This window comes from Dryobates pubescens, chromosome 14 (genome assembly GCF_014839835.1).
Source record: "Dryobates pubescens isolate bDryPub1 chromosome 14, bDryPub1.pri, whole genome shotgun sequence".
NCBI lineage: Eukaryota > Metazoa > Chordata > Aves > Piciformes > Picidae > Dryobates > Dryobates pubescens.
Window position 1 is genome coordinate 5,541,386 of NC_071625.1, and position 20,933 is coordinate 5,562,318.

Consider the following 20,933-nt stretch of genomic DNA (forward strand, 5'->3'; position numbering starts at 1 on the left):
TAACAAAATCTGGTGAAGCAAGTGGCTCGTGTTAGAGCAGTTCAGTTTTAGTGCTCTCTCTAGTGGAAAAGCATTACAGTTCTGCTGCATATTTTTATCTTTTCAGATATTCTGTGAGTCTAAACTGTTTTAATTCTCTTGACATCTATAGCTCCTCAAGATTCAAACTAATGGAGCTAAGAGAGGAATTTGATGTGACATAGTCTACAGATAGAGTACATTAGTCACAATTAAACCTCTTTATTGAGTACTGATAAAATATTAATTTTAAGGGGCTGCTGCATAAAAGATTTCTACAACTTCAGAAGCAGGCAGATGAAGTAAGGCAAAATCATTACCAGTATGCTCCTTTTAAAAATTGAAAACAATTATTTAAAAAACCCAAACCAAACAAAAAAAACTCCAACAAGCAATCAGGAACATGGAAGACCCTGATCATATGATGCTAAAAGTAGCTATATTTGGGAGAAAGTAGAAATGAACGTTTTATTTGTCACTCCCCTCTCCAGTTGGGATAATATATTACACAATTGTCAAGAGCATTTATGATCACTGCTGACAGAAGTCGTCTTCCCAGTCAATGTGAGACCAATTGCTGTTAAAAAGCCTGCTCTACTTAACATATTAATCTTTTTAAAGGAAAATTTATGTGACAGAAACCAACACTTTACTTTGTTTCTGTGCTAGAAAATGATGAACTCCAGTACTAATCATGTAATTTTTTTGTCTGTTTGTTTTAAATTCTGACTGCTAAATTTATCTCACCTAAGATCTAGGTGGTAGATTTGGTGGTGGTCCAACTCTTCAGCTGCAAATTTTTCCTTAAATTTCATGTGAAGATAGTTTCCTGAAAGCTTGTGAGCCCCTTGTGCAAAGGCTTCCATTTGATTTACATTAGGATTTATATTGTGCTTGAACCACAGTCCCAGTCCTCATGTAAGAGCAGAAGCGAGCCAGACAGCATGACAGCATGGAATGTCCCCTGCTCATCTAGATGAGCAAGGATGCAAGCATAATGTTCTTATTAGGTCCATGCCACTTCAAAATCAATGCAAGAACAAGTAATGGCTGCTTGAATTTTGTAACAATCTATTTTGGGCTATGTTTTGTTTCGCTAAAAACGGATTGGCCACAGATCTAGTAAAATAACATGAGGCTGAATTTTGAATCCATGCTACAGTTCTTGACTTTTTGTATTAAATGTTAAGTGCTAATAGTATTCTATGTAAGAGTATTGAACCTTTGACATAACTTGAGAGATTATTTAAATAACAGCTTTGAAGATTAATCTTTAAATTCACAACCTGGAATATGTACACTACCCCTGGCTTGCCAGTGAGCAATCCCTGTTACTAAAATAGTTTTCCATCAGTTAAACTACATTTAAACTTTTTCCCCCCCCTTTTTTTTTTTTTGTTTAAAGGAAGGAGGCCTAATTCAATTGATTTAAAGACATAGCCCTTAAAACATTACAGTTATAAGTGATATATTGTATATTTCATACAAGACATTTTTGCACAGTGTTTCCAACATACTAGTTACAATTTAGCTTTATTCCTTGCTTTTTGATGTAGTGATATCACCTTAAGGTGAGAACACTGATCTTTTGTTATTGATATATATTTTCCTACAATACATGTGCAGTTTCAACAGCAAAATTTAAACAGACCCTGTCATTAAAATGTATAACTACATGCTGATCTATCATTCAATGAGAAAAAGTATTGTTGACAATGTCTAAATGGTTTTTGATGTCTGAGCCAAATTCAATCATGTTTGCCTAGCTGTACATATGATACTGTTTTACTTAGGAGAATAGATTGCTCTTTGGTCTGTAACTAAGATCAGCTTTCCCCCCTTCATTTTTCTTTTATTATTAGAGGAAATAAAACTTTAAAATCATATTTAACCCCAGAACTTGCTAGCATTTACTTTGTTGAATTGACAGTTCTTTTAAAAAAGAACAGAGGAACCTGAAGTAAAGTTCCTCACCCATGAGAGTGGTGAAGCCCTGGAATGGGTTGTCCAGGGGGGTGGTTGAGGCCCCGTCCCTAGAGGTGTTTTAGACCAGGCTGGATGAGGCTCTGGCCAGCCTGATCTAGTGTGGGGTGTCCCTGCCCACAGCAGGGGGTTTGGAACTAGATGATCCTTGTGGCCCCTTCCAACCCTGAGTGATACTATGAAAAGTTGCAGAGTGCTTCAGCAAATGCTGGTGGGGTAAAGTTTCATAGATTCTGCAGTATATGCAAACACTTACTTGCAAATACAAATAACAGCCAACTGGTTAATATGCCATGCACATCACAGCAGAAATCAGAACAAATAATTATGTCTTTCTTACTTGAAACAGGTAAATATGAAACAGGCAAATTCATATATTTTGACTTCCCACTTGTACTACTTGATGGAGGTATCGCTCATCAAAGTTTTTGCAGACACTTCTATGTGCAAAGTGGAGTGCAGTGCCATCTTGGTACTGTCTGCACAGAACTGTATTTTCCTCACAGGCTAGTGAGCCTAACTCCTATTTATGCATTTAAATAGCGATTTGCTATGTATCCACAGCTATAGTGTTTATGAGGTGTCCTAAGTCAGGCTGTCCTTTCTAACCTCCTCACACAGATTAATGCAAAATGTGGGTTTTTTTTCACTGGATTAGCCCATCTCTAAAAATTCGTTCAGTATGCATTATACTTTGCCTTGTTTGTATTAGTATGTGCAAAATGTATGATGCAAATTTCATTCCTTGACTACAGAGCTGAAAAATCAACCATGTCATTAGACTGTGCAATTCTTTAAACACATGTACACACAATCCTCCTTTATACTGCAAATATTCCATGTCTTCTTTTCAACAAAACAAGGTTTTCTTCATTTTATATATTCTGAAAAAGAAAGAGCTGCTGGAAAAGAGGAAGATTGGGTAGTTGGGTTTTTTTGTTGTTGTTGCTGGGTTTGGTGGTGGTGGTTGCTTTTGTTTTATTTGTTTAGGGTTTGTTTGGTTTTGTTTTTAAAGTTTTTATTACCTGAACATGTTTTGAAAGGAGTCTATATTCTGAGATGACAGTTCAAATTGTGTTTCTGTCATCCAGTCTTACATACTTCCAATTGCTCTGTGTGTGTTTATTTATGAAGCAATGCTTAAATCCCAGTTTAATGTTGAGATGTTCATTCATGCAAGCCTGAATATAGGGTATGGTTGCTTTTGTGGTAAATACCATCAGAAAACTGTAGCTTTTGCATTAGTAATTATTTGGCATGGTAGAGATAAAGTCAAATGAACTGGAAAAGTAACAAAGGAGATTTGTCTTTTACTTACACAGTGAATGTCTTTAGTTTTGCTGTCTTCCTGATGGTAAATTGTTCAGTAGTTCTTCAGCTCATAAAATAGTAACTTCAGCAGAGTTCTGTTCACTTTAACTCAAACTAATCAACCCTTTGCACTCTAAATGAGAGAAAATTCAATGATACTGCTATTGGACTCATGCTTTTGAGTTAGATATCATCCTAATTTTGGCAACATTTTTTTTTGTTTTGTTTATGATTTAGACCCTTTCAGCTTTAAATAGACTTCAGCAGAACTCTTGAGTTGAATATCTCCCCTAGGGGTATTACAGTTACTTTTCATTGTATGGAAGGAGAATAAGATAGAAGAACTTAACAGTATCATAAAGCTATTGGTTTCAATGTCTTGATTAAAAAAGAAAAAACAAACAAACAAAAGGCTCTTGACAGGGCTCTGATTAAAAGATCTCAAAGGTTGTTAAACATCATGAGAATGAGACAAAAGAATTATCACAGAAAATAAAAGCAAATGTAGAAACTAATGATTTGGCTAAATCATTATGTATGTACTTCACCTTCAGCAGATGAATAATACAGATCATAGTGACCTTGAATGAATCAGTAACAAGGGACTGTGAAGTTTTGTCCAGTTGGGAAGCAGTTTTTTTGGGGGTTGTTTGTTTGTTTGTTTTGTTGGTTGGTTGGTTTTTTTAAGAGGTTGTAGCAAAAGAAAGCTAGGAAGAATAACAACGGAGAAATGGGTTTCTGAATATCATAGATGCAGTGAATTCCACAAACTCTGTATCTGGTAACAAAATAGCTGTTCTGTTTGTCATTCATTGTTGCAGGTAACTTTAAAAAAAATTAATAAAGGTATAATGTTTTTATTAGTTTGTTGCAGTTATGATTCTTCTCTCATATTGCTCTAACTCTGTGGTGCTGTTTGTTGCAGCTGGATGAAGAAACCACGGTGTGGTGTGCCTGACCAAACAAGAGGTAGCTCCAAATTTAGCATTCGTCGGAAACGCTATGCGTTGACAGGACAGAAATGGCAGCACAAACATATCACTTACAGGTACTAAAGATATTCATATGGACACATAAAATGCCTCTATATAGATATATAAAATGTATGTTTTTTTAAAAATGTAAAGTAACTATAAACATCTGAAATATTTTTCAATATTTTGAGACATTTATTATTAATATAGGATAAAAATGCTGATTTGGATCCCTTTTTGATAAGTATGTATGTGCTACATACAAATCGCATTATTTTCCTGGATTAAAATTGCATGTATTTAGTAACCCCTAAATTTTCTAAGGCTTTCAGCGTTGTTTTAGCACCCAGTATGTCCTTAATCTTACCTTGTAGCCTTCTTGGCAACTTCTCAGGGAGCATTGCTCTGTAACTCTGCAGTGTAATGAAATGCAGGTCTCTAAGTATGTAAACCAGATTATTGAAACAAGTCAGCCTCTGCAAAATGTAGGTGCCTACAGGTTTGTTCCAAGTACAAAAGCATTTGTTTATAATTTGATGAGTCACTGACCCAACCATTTCCTGGCTACCTGAATGATGGGCATACGGATACGTGTGGAGGTGTGTAACTCCTGAGTCTGGCATGTACTTTACACAGTGTGTTGCCTACTGTCAAAACTGATCTTTGCAGGGGAACTTAGATGCAGACTGTGTACTTACTAGAGCTCTGTCAAACAAATAAAGTCTCATGTATGTAATGTAAAATCCATCATTTGTCAGCAAACCCAGGATCCCAATACAGCCTTGTTTGAAATTTACACAGTCTCATTGGAATTTCTGTAATACCTAACATGGGTAAGTTCTGAGGCAGAAAATAGTTTCACAAAATCATTACCTGGTGCTGTTATTTGTTAACCCATATAAATATTTTAAGTTCATAAACTGGGATTGCCATACAGACTGTTCTTCATACCACAGTGAAGAGAGTTTTATTAGTAAGTCTGTATCAATACTATGGCTTATGTCTGAATTAGAGAATGCTATGTTAAGACATTACACACTGATATATCTTCAGGCAATAGAGATCTAATTGCCTTAGAATTTGTGTGTTGTACTGGCTTTATTGATGATGTAAATGTAATTCATAGTTGATTAGAATAAGAATGGTTACCTACAACACTTCACATAGATCTGCGTTTTAAAATCTGAGTGTATTGAGTGTGCACACATGACAAGGCTTGCGTGGTCACCTACAAATGAGCATGGTTTTCTGTCACTCTAAGTTGTACAATCTACCTCTCTATTTCATTATAGGATTTCTAAATCCTGCCACTTGTGTATTTACTGTACCGTCACTCAAAGCGTTATCACAATAACAAACAAGGGTGACTGATATTAGACTGTGGCAACTATCTAGTAATCTGTCTCACTTTCTGCTTATTTGAATGGTGAATAGGGGGTTTGTTAGAATTACTGTTTCTAATGATGTTACACAGCAATACCTATTATTGTGTCTATCCTGCCTGGTATAGTTCATGCCAGTATGGCTTGTAAATATTATTAGTGATTATATACTAAATAACTTCTACAAAGAGAGGGGAACAAAGTAATTATTTGAACCTTTTTTAGCAGCCAGAAGAGCATGGGAGTGAACGAGAACATCTAGAGTATATGAAAATTATAGCCTCATTACAGAATAAATGAAAAACACCTTAATGATATGGTCTTAATTCTTCCTCAGTGTTGTAAATTGTATCAGGCTACACAAACATTTCTGAACATTGTATAGAGTCAGAGAAGAAATCTATGAAACCTAGCAAGGGATTTTTTGTTTGTTTCTTTGCTTTTGTTTTTAATGGATTAATTTTTTAAGGGAGTGTTTGCAAAGACACTTGTGAATCTCTCTCTCTCAAAAAACCCTACCCAATTACCTCCTTTACTGGGGACATAAATCATCAGGTACTTTAAAGGAGCAACAATGTGGATCAATAAAGCAACTGGCTCTGTGAAAATAGAACAAAAAAATTTACATGGCCTCTTTAAACAAAGAATTATTAAATATTAAGTCCTTCTCATCCGAATTCTGGGCATACTTTTCATAATTTTAACTCAAGCAGTCAGTCCCTGGTAATTTCTCAGACGATTTAGTCTGCAGAAGAGTTTTGCAAATAAAACTGGAGAATGCTAAAAAAACCAACCAAACAAACAAAAACCCCAAGCTTTGCCTTGAATCTTAGAGTCATAGAATGTTATGGGTTGGAAGGGACCTCCAGAGATTGAGTCCAACTCTCCCACCAGAGAAGGATCACTTCGAGCAGGAACATATCCAGGCAGGTTTTGAAATGCCCCAGCGAATTCTCCGCAACCCCTCTGGGCAGCCTGTGGTAGTGCTCCATCACTGTCACAAGAAGTAAGTTTCTCCTCATGTTGAGGCTGAACTTCCTATGTTACAGCTTATATCTGTTGTTCCTTGTCCTGTTAGTGGGCACCACCAAAAAGAGATGATCACCTTCATTTTGACACTTACCCCTCAGATATTTATATATGTTGATAAGATCCCCTCTCAGCCTTCTTTCCTCAAGACTAAACAGCCCCAGATCTCTCAGTCTTTCTTCATAGCAGACATGTTCGAGTCCTGCAGTTACCCTCAGAGCTCTCCATTGGACTCTCTCCAGTAGATCCCTATCTCTCTTGACCTGTGTAGTCTCACCAAGGCAGAATAGAGGGGGAGGAGAAGCTTCCTAGACCTGCTGGTCACACTTGAGGCACGTCACATTACTCGGAACAATTTAAGTTAAAAGAATAATTTAGAAGCTATTCTGCTTTATTATAATGAGTTGAGGAAGAAAGAACCCAAACACACAGAATTTCATTGTTCAGCATTGTGTATTAATTTAATTAGTGGATGAAACTGTAGATGGTCAATGATGCCTTCCCAAAACCCCTGGAATTAATTTAATGTTCTTCTTGAGTTCAGGAGACAGTGTCAACCCCTAGATCAATGTCTTTTTGCTTTCCTAACAAGTTGGATGCATTATGGATTTCAGCTAGTTTAGTTAGGCTATCCTGGTTGTGCTCCCTCCCACCTTCTTATGAAAATTAATGCTATTCTAGGTGAAGCCAAAAAAAGACACCTTAAGGCAGTGGAAATGCCTAACTATATATTCTAGAATCCTACTTTAGCATCTTAAGTCAGTAAGAAATTCACATTTCTTAGCTCCTCTGTATCACAGAATGCACAGCAGTATAGGAAATGCATGCACAGTTGTACTGGGAAGTGATATCCCTGGGGGTGGAGAGCATTCTGAATGTAATGGTGAAGAATCCTTCAGGATTCTCTGAAAGCAGGTGTTTCCAAAGTGACCCATCCATGAGTCATAGCATTCCTACATACCTGTTCTATTGGAATTCTGATTTACAGCCACAAATCTAGAAAAATAATAGTAGAGACACTACTTTTCTTTCTACAATATTTTTTTCATAAACTCTTAAGACTACCATAGAGCTTCAGCTTGCAAAGACTAATGGGACAGAGATGCTGTGATTCCCGACACTAAATGTTAGCTTCTTTTAGTAAGCAGAAATACAGAATTTATGTGCTAATAAAGGTGCTGTTATAGATTTTTTTGGTCATTATAACTTCATCCCCTGTGTAATTCCAATCAGAAGTACCACAAACAATAAAATTCTCGTCACCCTGAGAATATATAGGACAGTTTCCAGTATCCATATACCTGAAATCAGCTAGTGCTGTTATAGGTGATGTTCAGGAACTGGAATAAAATGGAACATTTCAGTTCCTGAGTGATTTAAAAATGTTATCCCTCTACTAAAGCCTGATGCTTTCCCAAAGTCTAACTTAATAAAGGTAATGTTTGCTCTGTTGTTAACTCCATTAGCAGTGTTAAATACCTTAGCATTTCTAACTTCTGAATGGGAGGAAGACATGTAAAATATACCTAGCACATAGAGATTCTAAAATCTGTGCAATGAAAAAGTTCTAGAAAAAATGTTATTGTGGGAGGATTGCTATGTAACCATCAAGTCAGTTATACTTTCCCACAATATAATTAACAAAAATACATTCTTCTCTCTGCATTTTTACTGGTAGTCTTTGTCATATAAAATGTTATTACTGTAGAATATCAATTCTCATTTCTTTAATACTTGCCTACTTCAGCAATCCTGAAATAATTACTTCTTTGAATATCAATATGCTATAATTGTAAATGTTTATGTTGCATTTTATCGCTTTTAAAGTGATTAGTAGTAAAAGATTACATTTATCTGTCAAGTATTTTGCTAATCTTGATATTCTGTCTTGAAAACCTAATTTTTGTCACTTTCAAATCTCCTTTTAATGAATTATGGGGATAATATTCATGAAACTGAAGAGGCAAAAGAATTATAAATTCTCTCCATTGTAGCAGCAGTTGGTTGACTTTTAATGTGGTCACAGAGCAAGAAAATCAAAAGCAATAGTCCTGACTTGGGTTTAATCAGCTGAAGCAGGAGCTATATGAACTGAGATCACACTTTACATGAGAAATATTCTTACATTATAGCTATAAAGAGTTAGTAAAGTGAGGCTAGAGAGAAGTTGAATCTTAAGAAAACCCACATCAGTGAGGGATTAATGAAGTGGCTTGCTAGGAAGTGTCTCAAGAGAAATAATGGTGCAAAATGGAATATACCTTTGACCAGAGGTAGTCTATTAATTTCAATAAAAGTAACAGTGGGATTTAAAACACACACACAAAAAAGAAAACTTTGAGTTTAATTTCAGTTCGTTTTACAGCAATGGCAATGAGAAGGTAGTTTCAACAAGTTGTTCTTAGGCTGGAGGTGAGGAGAAAGTTCTTCACAGAGAGAGTTGTTGGCCATTGGAATGTGCTGCCCATGGAGGTGGTGGAGTCACCGTCCCTGGAGGTGTTCAAGAAGAGGGGACTGGACGTGGCACTTGGTGCCATGGTTTGGTAGTCATGAGGTGTTGGATGACAGGTTGGACTTGATGATCTTTGAGGTCTTTTCCAACCTTATTGGTTCTATGATTCTAGTCTATAAATTTAAAGTGTGTTCAAAGAATTTTACCTTAACTGTTTCATACCAAATACAGATCTATAACAGATCTAATTGTCATACTTCAAAGAGATTATTTGCTGCATCTTTTTGCCTACTTTCTTGAATTTCCTGCTCTTTTATCTTCTCTGTCAAATAGCATTTCTACAAATTGCATTGTAGAAATATTTTCCCCATTTATATTTCATTGATTTTTTTCTAAATTAAATTAAAAAATCATCTCACATCATTATAATCATATAAAAATTGCAAAAGCACTCACTAGTATCCACTCTAATCAGCACAGCAGGGTACTAAGGTACTGTTAATCTTGTTCTCTGGATTTAATGCAAAAAATGGGTGTAGGACCAATTTAAAAGCAGTGTTTATTACATGCAGTGGAGAGTAGAAGTATCAAAATCTGCAGGCCATGAAGAGGTCTGTCCCTGAGTTATTGCAACTTGTGTGGAGGCCATTACTGCTAAGGTAAGCAGTAATAATAAGCTTTATGTATTTTAAGCTTTGTCTAGCTGTTGCTGAACTGCCACTTTGGTCTAGCTTGGGTCAGGAGAGATGATTTTTAAACACAGTATTGTAGCAATTTACATGAAAAATGTAACAAAGCTCTTCTAGAGGAAATACTGGAATTTAATGGCAAATATGAGCTACTTAACGTACCATATTTAAATTTCAGATGACTGATTTTACATGACAAGTGAGGTATATCCTGACAGGCTTGCAAGGCTCCTGAAGCTGTTGCAGCCAAAAATTTGTCACTGAAACATGGATACTTTTCTAGATGATATTTTGGGGAAGGAGAGAGAAGAGAAGGAAAACCCAAAGCTTTTCTACAGTCAGTAGAGCTCAGAATTTCAGGGTAACAGTCTTCAAAAGAAGACTCTTCAGGCATCTGCAGAAGTAGTTAATCAGTGTGGAAAGTGCATGTCACTAGTGAAATCTTGCTGCTCTTGTGCAAGATGTGCATATAAAAGTTATAATGCCTAAAACAACTATCAGGCTGAAAACCATATTTACATCAAACAGCAGTAATAACCACAAAATTCATAACTCAGTTGATACATGACTGGTTGTCTCAGTGTAACATCTTTCAAAATTCATACCAAGTGTCACTCATTTTAGTGGTTTGTGAAAAATGACATGGAATCATAGAATGGTTTGGGTTAGAAGTGACCTCCAAAGATCATCTAGCCTAAACCCATGCAGTGAGCAGGGACATTCTCGCAGCTGAACTGAGGAATTGTGGTCTGCATGATGGGGCAGTGAGGCAGATTGTGAACTGGTTGAGGGAAGGAAGTCAGAAAGTTGTGGTCAGTGGGACAGAGTCTAGTTGGAGGCCTGGACCTAATGGTGTCCCTCAAGTGTTGGTACTGGGACCAGTACTATTTGGTATATTCATCAGTGACCTGGATGAGGGAACAGAATGCAGTGTCAGCAAATTTTCTGATGACACAAAACTGGGAGGAGCAGCTGACACACCTTAGGGCTGTGCTGCCATTCAGCGGGACCTGGACAGATTGGAGAGTTGGGTGGGGAAAAATTGAATGAAATACAATAAGGGCAAGTGTAGACTCATATCTGGGAAGGAGCAACTCTATGGATCACTACAGGTTGGGAACTGGCCTGTTGGAGAAGTGCAGAGGGACCTGGGGTTCCTGGGAGAAAGCAGGATGACTATAAGCCACAAAGATGATGAAGGGAGTGGAACATCTCCCTTATGAGCGAAAGGCTGAGGGAGCTGAGCCTCTTTGGCTTGGAGGAGACTAAGAGGTGACCTCGTTAATGTTTATAAAGATATGAAGGGCGAGTGTTGGGAGGACAGAGCCTGGCTCTTCTCAGTGATGTCCAATGATAGGACAAGGGGCAAGAGGTGAGGTCAACCTCACTGTGAGTTTGACAGAGCTGCCTGAGGGGATCTCTTCTTTAGAGACATTCAAAACCCACTTGGACACATTCCTGTGTAACCTGCTCTAGGTGATCCTACTCTGGCACAGGGGAGTTGGACTCGACGATCTCTCAAGGTCCCTTCCAACCCCTAATGTTTTGTGATCTTTCATTAGATCAGGCTGCCCAGAACCCTGTCAATCATCTTTTGCTTACTGAAATATTGGAGCTCTGTTATTTGGACATGTTAACTGTAAGATATTTTGATAACACTGATAGTTACAACTACTCTGGGTGACCACTGGTTTTAAAATGTAGAGCCAAGTGCAACAGAAAAGGGTTTATATACTGCAGTGATTTGTCTTAACTAGACTTTGAAGAGATGAGTCCTAGAATCCATGGTAGTTGATACATCTTACAGAACTTCATCTTGGGAGGTTATGTGATCAACACCATGAAAAGAATGTAAAATAACTTGGGTTTTGTGTGCCCACATTAGGAACTTTGCTTAGAATAATTCACCATTGAGAGAACTTCAGTGTCTGTGTTACACAGAATTTGAATGTGCCTTTTTCAAGTTGAAGGTGCCTTGCATTAAACAACTTAATAATCATGACAACTTACTCATAATCATAACTTAATAATCATAACAACTTAATAACATAATCATTTTCTGGAAATGCTCTTATATTGGAATAACTATTGATTTGTTTTATTTATTTTAGAAACTACATTTTTCAGTAAAATCTCACCCTCTCCAGAAGGTGTTTTGGAAACCAGAAATCTGCCTTGTATTAAAACAGAATGTGTGCTTTGAAAAGGCTTTCTTCTTGACAGTGAATCTTGAGATGTAGGATGCTATTTCAGAAATAATTCAATAGCTGAATTCTCTGGAAGAAGTCTCCCATCATAGATAATCACCCCTAGTTAATGAGCATGAAACTAACACAATGGGTCAATTTTTCATTTGTAATCAATGACTAAAACTTAATTTTGTGCAGTGAAGAAGTAAGAAGATGTAAAGTGATAAGTTTTTGAATGCAAGTCAAATCCTTTTAGACCAAGTAATTAATCAGTTTGGCACTAATACAAAATTCCAATCACCTTTTTATCCTTTTCCTCATACCACATATAAAAGGATAAGACCATCCTCTCTTTACACATCCCCCAAAAATTACTTTGACCATTATAAAGGTCTCTAAATACAAAACAATAAAATAAAACCAAATCCTGTGTCTTTCAGTTCAGAGCTTTTTCTACATCAAAAAATCAGTTTACCTAGACATGTTCTATTTTCTAATAATGCCTGTTAATTAAATTGCTCTATTCATTATATGTAACAAATAACAGAGACTCTAATCATTCAGTGAGCTGTGCCTGAGACAGTTTATTCCTTTGGAGAGCACATTGCAGGAGTGACTAAGAAAAAATTAATCAGCTTTTTAAGTGGCATTCTTAGCACAGTAACATGTTAACTGTTGTCAGGGTTTTGGTGGTGGCAGTGTAAGGTTGCCTTTGAGGTGTTTTGATTTAGCACCATATGATGCCATGGTTGTAAAATAGTGTATGTTCTCAAGGGGCACAGAATGAGTAGTTTATGAACTTGGTAAATAAAACATCTCAAAAGAAGTAATTCACGAAGGAGAGATCTTTCAGAGAAGGGTTCTGCAGGGACTGATTGTTGTCCCAGTGTATCCAATGGTTTTTTAGTTGCCTAAAAATCCACTCAACAGTGACAATAAAATTACTGATGAGTAAATAACTATGAAGAAAGGGCATCATACATAGCAATTTGAATCATATGAAATTTATATCATACAGGGTAAGGCAATGCCTACAGATCAGAGGACTGTTTCTCTGTGACAGCAAGATCAGTAAACACTACTTTGTAGTTCTGACAGAGTCACTTTTAAAAGAATGTTGCAAAATTGGAGTGAGTTAAATGAAAATCAAAGAAAAGATTTAATAGGCTACAGCAAATGTCTCATTGTAAGGGATTTTAACAGTTCAAACTTTTAGTTTCAAAGAGACAACAAAAATATAATGACATTGCAGTGCAGAAATGTCTTTTAAAAGTCTCAGAAATGTGAAAGAGACAGAACAAGACAAACCAATGCTATAAGCCAGACAAATAAGAGAGTAAGCACAAGGATGTAATGACTGGTTAAATTGTCTTTAGAACAAAATATCAAGGGAAGCAGTGGATTCTCTACATTATTTTTCTACTCTGTCTTGATATCCCTTTGGAACAAATGGAAAATTCTTTGTTTAGATGAGCATTATTGGACTCAATAAAGAATATTTAAGAGTGTAGTCAAAATAGGTAAGTTTTTGTTTTCTACGTGAACCTATTAGCAAAATATTTTATATGTGAAGCCAAATCTATAAAATTAGACTTGAAGGCTTTATTTCCATTTATATAAACTTACAATACCATATAATCAGGCAAATTTAATGCCTCATGAAAATGTTTTTGTTCTCCATTAACATGCCACACTGTGTAAACTTACATACTTAGTTCCAGAGTATATGTGAGGTTTAATTTCTGAAATTTGTGCTGGACATTCATTCAAATGAACCAAGAGCATCTGATTGCAGCAGTTTCAGAACAGACACAAACCTAACAGTGTTTGATGGCTGCATGAATCAAGTGAAAATGATGGTGGAAATTGAATCGGTCTGAAATTTATTGCCAGTCTCTTCTAGAACGCAATAACAAGAGAAGGACAGGCTTTTGAAGATGATTCCACTATAATTTACTATTAACTGTGACTCTGAACTCTATTGTAATTCTGATGGGTGGTTTTTTTTTGCTTTTCTCTTATGTCTGTTATTTGAAGGAGGAGTGGAGACTGAAATCTCTGTTTAAATATGTATTTCTCAATTAGCACATAACCGTCCTCTGTGAAATGATTTATCTGAATTCTACAGTTTTATGCAAGATTTATAGAAGTACTCAGATCATAAAAGGACATCTTAGCCTGTATTGAAATAAAAATGCTTTGTTTGTGATAAGGAATTATCTATCCAGTTAAAAATGCTGCAGCAACTGTTTTTAAGGCTTTGTGAATCTTGGTTGTCACAGTATGGAGCTCTGCTATTGTTTATGGACTCACTACAAAGTTAGTATTTCATTTAACTGGAAACATTTTCCTTTTGATCAGACATTGTATGCCATTCTTCAGCTGTGGTGGAGTATAATTGTGGTCCAGGAGGTAAACGGTCAGTGGTTGATTAATCTGGTTATCCCACTGTTAAGAGTTTTTAATTTTAAAATATGTTTAATCTTTTAAAAATAAGGGGTTGGTACTGCTGAGAGTAATCTAAGGAATACAAGTTTAGAATTAAAGGCTAGGCATTTTGACACAGTTTCACACCAGCTTGTTTAAAAATACTCTTCCGTATAGAATATAATGCCAGACTATGACATTTTTCTTAAAAGCACAGTGCTTATAATGATTAGGGGGAAAGGGATGCAAGCAGTCCCTTACCACTCTGTAAAGTTTAATCTAATGTTTGTCTGTTTCTTCCAGCATAAAGAACGTCACTCCAAAAGTAGGTGATGCTGAAACGCGCAAAGCCATTCGCCGTGCCTTCGATGTGTGGCAGAATGTAACTCCTCTAACATTTGAAGAGGTTCCTTATATTGAATTAGAAAATGGCAAGAGGGACGTGGATATTACAATCATTTTTGCATCGGGTTTTCATGGAGACAGTTCTCCCTTTGATGGGGAAGGAGGATTTTTGGCTCACGCATATTTCCCTGGACCAGGAATAGGGGGAGACACTCATTTTGACTCAGATGAGCCATGGACTTTGGGAAATCCCAATCATGATGGTAAGAGAAGATTTCTGTTTAAAGTGTGTGGATTTCAGCTAACAGGTCTATTTCCCATGCTTCCCTGTCCCTGAAGTCACACAGTCCATGTTTGTTTCTTGGAGTTCACCTTACTTTAGAAATATCTTCAGTCTAAATATAAGTTCTAGTATGAAAACATTTTTATCTTTAATAACATTGAGTTTGGGTTAGGAACCTTTGTGTTCATTCAAATGTTGTATTGTTGAGTGTTTACGTAAACCACTTCAATTTTGAATTTTTTTTGCCATATAGACATTATTTAGAATTGAATAGAATTAACCAGGTTGTAAAAGACCTTTGAGATCATCAAGTCCAACCTATCATCTAATACTATCTAATCAACTAAACCATGGCACCAAGTGCCCCATCCAGTCTCTTCCTAAACATCTCCAGTGATGGTGACTCCACCACCTCCCTGGGCAGCCCATTCCAATGGCCAATAACTCTTTCTCTGAAGAACTTCTTCCTAACATCCAGCCTAAACCTCCCCTGGTGCAGCTTGAGATTTTGTCCTCTTGTTCTGGTGCTTGTTGCCTGGGAGAAAAGAGACCAACATCCACCTGGCTACAACCTCCCTTCGGGTAGTTGTAGACAGCAATAAGGTCTCCTCTGAGCCTTCTCTTCTCCAGGCTAAGCAACCCCAGCTCCCTCAGCCTCTCCTCATAGAGCTTGTGCTCCAAACCCCTTCCCAGCTTTGCTGCCCTTTTCTTGACATGTTCCAGCATGTCAACATCTTTCCTAAACTGAGGGGCCCAGAACTGGACACAGTACTCAAGGTGTGGCCTAACCAGTGCTGAGTACAGGGGCAGAATGACTTCCTTGCTCCTGCTGGCCACACTGCTCCTAATACATTGGCCCTCTTGGCCTCCTGGGCACATTGATGGCTCATGTTCAGGCTACTATCGACCAGTGTCCCCCGGTCCCTTTCTGCCCAGCTGCTCTCCAGCCACTCTGACCCCAGCCTGTAGCACTTCATGGGGTTGTGGCCAATGTGTAGAAGCCAGCACTTAGATGTGTTAAATCTCATGATGTTGGACTCTGCCCATCTGTCCAGCCTGTCAAGGTCCCTCTGCAGAGCTCTCCTACCCTCTAACAGATCAATACCTGCCCCCAGCTTGGTGTCATCTGCAAACTTACTGATTATTTTGGTATAGAAAAATTTGGAATGTTCTCTAGCTTTTCTTTATGGTGATGCAGTGGCAGCATTTAAAGACAACTCTTAAAGATGCCATTCCAAGAACAGACTTAGTCTTTCTCAGTAATTTTTGATTGTCTTTTGGAATTGGTAATTCTAACATTTTTCCAATTTACTTAAGTTGTACATGTGCCATGGCCAAACAAGTGCAGTTGACATACCTGAAATTTACCAAATCAAGATTGAAGATACTCTAAAGTTATTCCTCACACAACCAAGCTCCAAGTTCATGTGACTAAGTTACTTCCGTTGTGTAGGAAACCTAATTTAAAGCAACCCTTTGCATCTCTGCAGAACAGTATCAAAGAAGAGTTTTTGTGTATACGTATTTTGTGTTGATGCTTTGACAGGTTTTGGTTCCAAGCATCTTCAGTTATGCTAGTAGATCTTTCTCTGCCTGTTATACAGAGTTTGAGAGAGCCTTTTCAGCAAACAATGACGCACAGAGGATGTTCCTAGCATACAAAAGATGATAAAGAATACAAGAACTGCAGAACTGTTATATTTCAGTGTTACACCACATTTTGTGAACAATGAGAGGCTTTATCTAATTCCTTTCCTTTTCCTTTCTCACCTGAGATCTTCCAAGTAGCATTCAGACAATTACATAGCAGTATTTGTATCCTGGAGTTTGCAACAAAGATTTAAGCTAATATTTCTCTGGTGAACCAAGACCTCTATATTCTTATTGGAGAGAAAAATCTGTGCTATTGCATTGCTTGTATTTGTTCTCTTTGCGAGTTTAGCTCTAAGAACAGCAGTAGGAGTCTTGTGTTTGTGCAGTTCAGGTACATAGTCAGTCACAGCATTGTGAGGCTAAATTGAGGTGGTTTTATGGGCCTCAGTGGGAGCCCAGTGCTGCACGTAACGTTCTGTGGGTTTTGGAGCTATTACTTCAAGCACTCGGGGAAATCTACAGATATGTGCATGCCAAAGTCAAGGTGTCAATTTAAAATGTGATAGCTCTTTTGGAGTAGTTCCACATATGGGTACTTTGAAAGTGTGCAAACTTCCATCTATCTCCTTCTCCTTTAACTTAAGTAACTTTTGGAGTGCAAAAGGGCATTCGTATCTTATGTGCCTTTATGTGGGTTTCAAAAGCTAATTTTTTGTATTAATCCATTATAAGAAATTTGGAAGAAAAATAATCAAGTGAAAGTAAAATGATGCTATCACAAAAAATATGCTTTTATGTGTCTTAGTACACCAAACCTTAATAGGTGTTACTGGATTATTTTTTTTTCCTGCAAATGTAATAGTGTATGTACTTTAGTGTGCTCAAATGTACTATTTGAGGGAGACATTCCTGTTAGAATGGTGGCAAATGAGAAACCCCAGGATGCTTTGACTGGAAGATTTGTGCAAAATTCATGACAATTAAAATAACAATGTTACAAATGTTAAGTTTTCTGAAGAATTTTGGCAAATTCTGGTTGTTGAGATGGTATGAAGCATGCATCTGTTGTCCAGAGAAAAGCCTTATGTTATTGTAACTCTAGAAATAGCAATGTACGCGCAGTCGATCCGTATATGCAGAGTGAATGTGCCAGTTTGTCTGATTGGTGACTTCATTATCAGGATGGCAAAGTTCTGCAGATTATCTTACTTCATTAGCTTATGTCTAGGAATCTTGAAGGAATGTCCAGATATTCTGTGACAGGAACAAATTTCTGAGTTTCAAAAGACAAGCATGCCATTTGAGACTGACAGGAAGACTTCGCAGTCTCTCAGGCTTCCTATCCTCTTGAGCTTAGTCTCAAAGCACTGAAAAGCAAAAGGTTGCAAAATATTTATGATTCTAGTTATGAGTAATTTTTTCCCAAGTGAGTGTGTTGGGGTTTTTCTCGTTTGGGGGTTTTGGGGGAGGGAGTGTTGTGGGATTGTTTTGGTTTGGTTTTGTTTATTGGTTTGGTATGTTGGGTGAAGTTTGGTTTTGTTTTTTCTTTCTTTTTAGGATTCATTGCTTCAGTAGTCATCTTCATGTAGTGTAGAAGGGGAAAAAGATCTGGTGATCTGTTTCTCTTTATAATTTAAAATTAACTCTTGCCCCCAAAGGCTGACTTTCTTAGATTCCTATTCTGTTATTCCGGAGTTGTTTGAAACCATGGACCAACTTAGCAGCGAAAATGCAAACACAAGATTCCCTGGAAAAGTACTAGCCTCGTTCTCCATCTTGTACTGTTCTTTTAATGAAAAAGTCATGTTATCTGCCTCAGGACAGAGGCAACTTGTTGAAATGCTTACATAAGCTATTGTCTTTTTGAAAATAGTTTTCATTCCAAATTAGGAAACGTACACAAATCCAGTATTCTGAGTATAGCTAATTTCTAAGGTAATTTATCTTGTTAGTTAATTGCAGTGTCTTCATACTTTAGGGTTGGAGTTTAGTTGTTGGTTTGGTTTTTTTCTTATCATGTTTACCTGATTTTCTTGTGTCTTGTTTGATTTTAATAATGTCATGGACTGAAAGGGCAGTTCCAATAGAAATCCATCATCTCCGCAGTGCAGTGCTGCTTTCCTTTGTTCTCAAGTCAGTGATGTGTTTTTGTGGTTTGCAGACCTGCCTTATCAATCATGTTCTGGCAAAGAGATCTGTGCTTTGACTCCTCCCTCATTCTGAAGAATGAGTAAGACTCTTTAGGAGTAAAGACTAATGGGCCTGTCGCTCAGGAAAAAGCCTCCTGTCGTACAATTTAACACTTGAAGGCTCTCTAAAATGATATATTTTGTTGCCTTCATAATACCCTGTAACCAGAGTACAGCTGGTACCTTAACTGCAGCTGAGCTGTAGAGGTCTTTTCTCTGAATTTCTTTCTATAGTGCTGCAGGTGTTGCTGGAAGTACTGGTCAGAAAGAAGAACAAGAGACTTTCTGGCACAGGGGAGTAATGGAAGAAGGACAGAATTTCTTTTTCTAGAGGAGAAGGGATAGACTGGAGAATAAAAGGTATTGAGGGGTTTTTTGCAAGGTAAGGGAATGTTAGCCTTCCAATATATTTGGACAAAGTGTTTGCATTCATTGGACTGTAGCCTTCCTCCAGGCAGCTGTCATGTTCTACTTTTTCTTTTAGGATATGTAATTCTCAGGTTGTTCTGTAGGAGTAGACCTTTTCACATGCAGTAAACCTCATTTCCTTTATGGTCTGCCTGTCCAGGCTTCAGTGTGAGATGAAGGACTTGCATCTATAACTTATTTGTGACAGGAAGGTTTCTTCATGCATATTGTGTTCCTAGAAGGTCTCACTTAAAACTCCAATTGTTGTGGAAACACTTGGCAACTATGGTAGAAGATGATGATGGAGTAAACAAATATTGAAGATGAAACGCTGCTCCAGAACAGCAAATCAGAATAGACAGAAATATCACAAGAAAACATTTCACAGTACATGGACTCAAGAAGGTAAAAAGAGAAAAGAATAAGCAGAAGGTGAAAATCACATTACATTAAGTAGCTGTCTGAAAAATCAAAACTTGTTGAGAAAAAGTTTAAATTCTTATTGTCTCCTGAACTTGAGTTGGAGAAAGAAAAAGAAGTAGACAGGAAGGGGGCCGGGGGGAGAAAAAATCTTAATGTACCAGTCTTGAGGTTAAGGAGAGATTTCATAGTTCCCATGACTCCAATCCATTTCGGTGACAGGTATGACCTCATTCTTTGAATGAAAATTTTATCAACAATGAATAATGTATATTAATCCAGAAAATGACAAAGACTTCTTTCTAAGTATGACAATAGTTTGGAGGTATTTTATTGTCAAAATCCTGAACAAAATCCAGAGTGTTTATTTGCACTTACAGTATATCAAGTCACTCTGATGAAACTCAAAGTCACTGCCAGGGAGGAGGGAAAATAGAAACTGTCTCTGTAGTAAATTTTCTAGTAGCTAGCAGAAAAATCCTGTTCTGTGACCTGTCTTCCTGTACCAAAATGGAAAGTGGTGATCCTAATAGCCTTGACAAGACCTTCCCACGTATTATCTGTATCTATGCACTATTACATCTACAGAATTGATTTTTTTTTATGCACAGCCACAGAATAAGAGGTTGAAGTATTATAGATTCTGCTAGAATGAGTAAAGTGCTAGATTTCTGAAAAATCTGCTTTGTTATGGCATTGTTAGGCCTCAGAGTCTCTAATCTCCTTCTCCCCTGTCTGCCAGGGTTACTGCAGTGGGATGGGCCATATGCATTCATGAGGTCTTATATATAAGATGATTTCCCTCTTGTAAGGCTGGCAATTATTTGTTTTTATTTTGTTCTAACTTTAAGCAATGGCCTTTTGAAAGCTGCTGAGTATAGATATATTGCTGCTGGAAAAAAATGCAGGGTATATTTCTGCAATGTCACAGTTTGGAGTAGGGATTACCTGGCACCTTTGCTTTGTTAATAGCATTTACTAATAAAAAAACTAAATTCAGGAGGCCACTTTTCTGATCTGTACTTCAGAAAATATAAATCAGAAAGAACTCAAAATATATGCTATATGCAGTACTCACTAGCTTTTCATTGCCTCGTTCCTGTGACTGACTTTTGCTTATGACCCTCATAACAGAACTTTGAGAAAGAGAGAAGCCAATATTTTATCTAGGAGCTACTAAATGCAGTCAGTACAGTGAGGGGCTATTTCTAAAGTGCTGAAGTATATCTGTGCCCCTTAGT

General features: G+C 37.2%; 1 protein-coding gene across 1 annotated transcript in view; it reads left to right on the top strand.

The window, feature by feature from the left end:
• MMP16 (matrix metallopeptidase 16) overlaps window positions 1-20,933 on the top strand; it is a 166,451-nt gene that overhangs the window by 88,908 nt on the left and 56,610 nt on the right. The window contains exons 3-4 of the mRNA XM_054167377.1: window positions 4,238-4,360; window positions 14,758-15,062. Coding sequence (XP_054023352.1) covers window positions 4,238-4,360; window positions 14,758-15,062 — 428 coding nt within the window. The remainder of the gene's footprint in view (window positions 1-4,237; window positions 4,361-14,757; window positions 15,063-20,933) is intronic.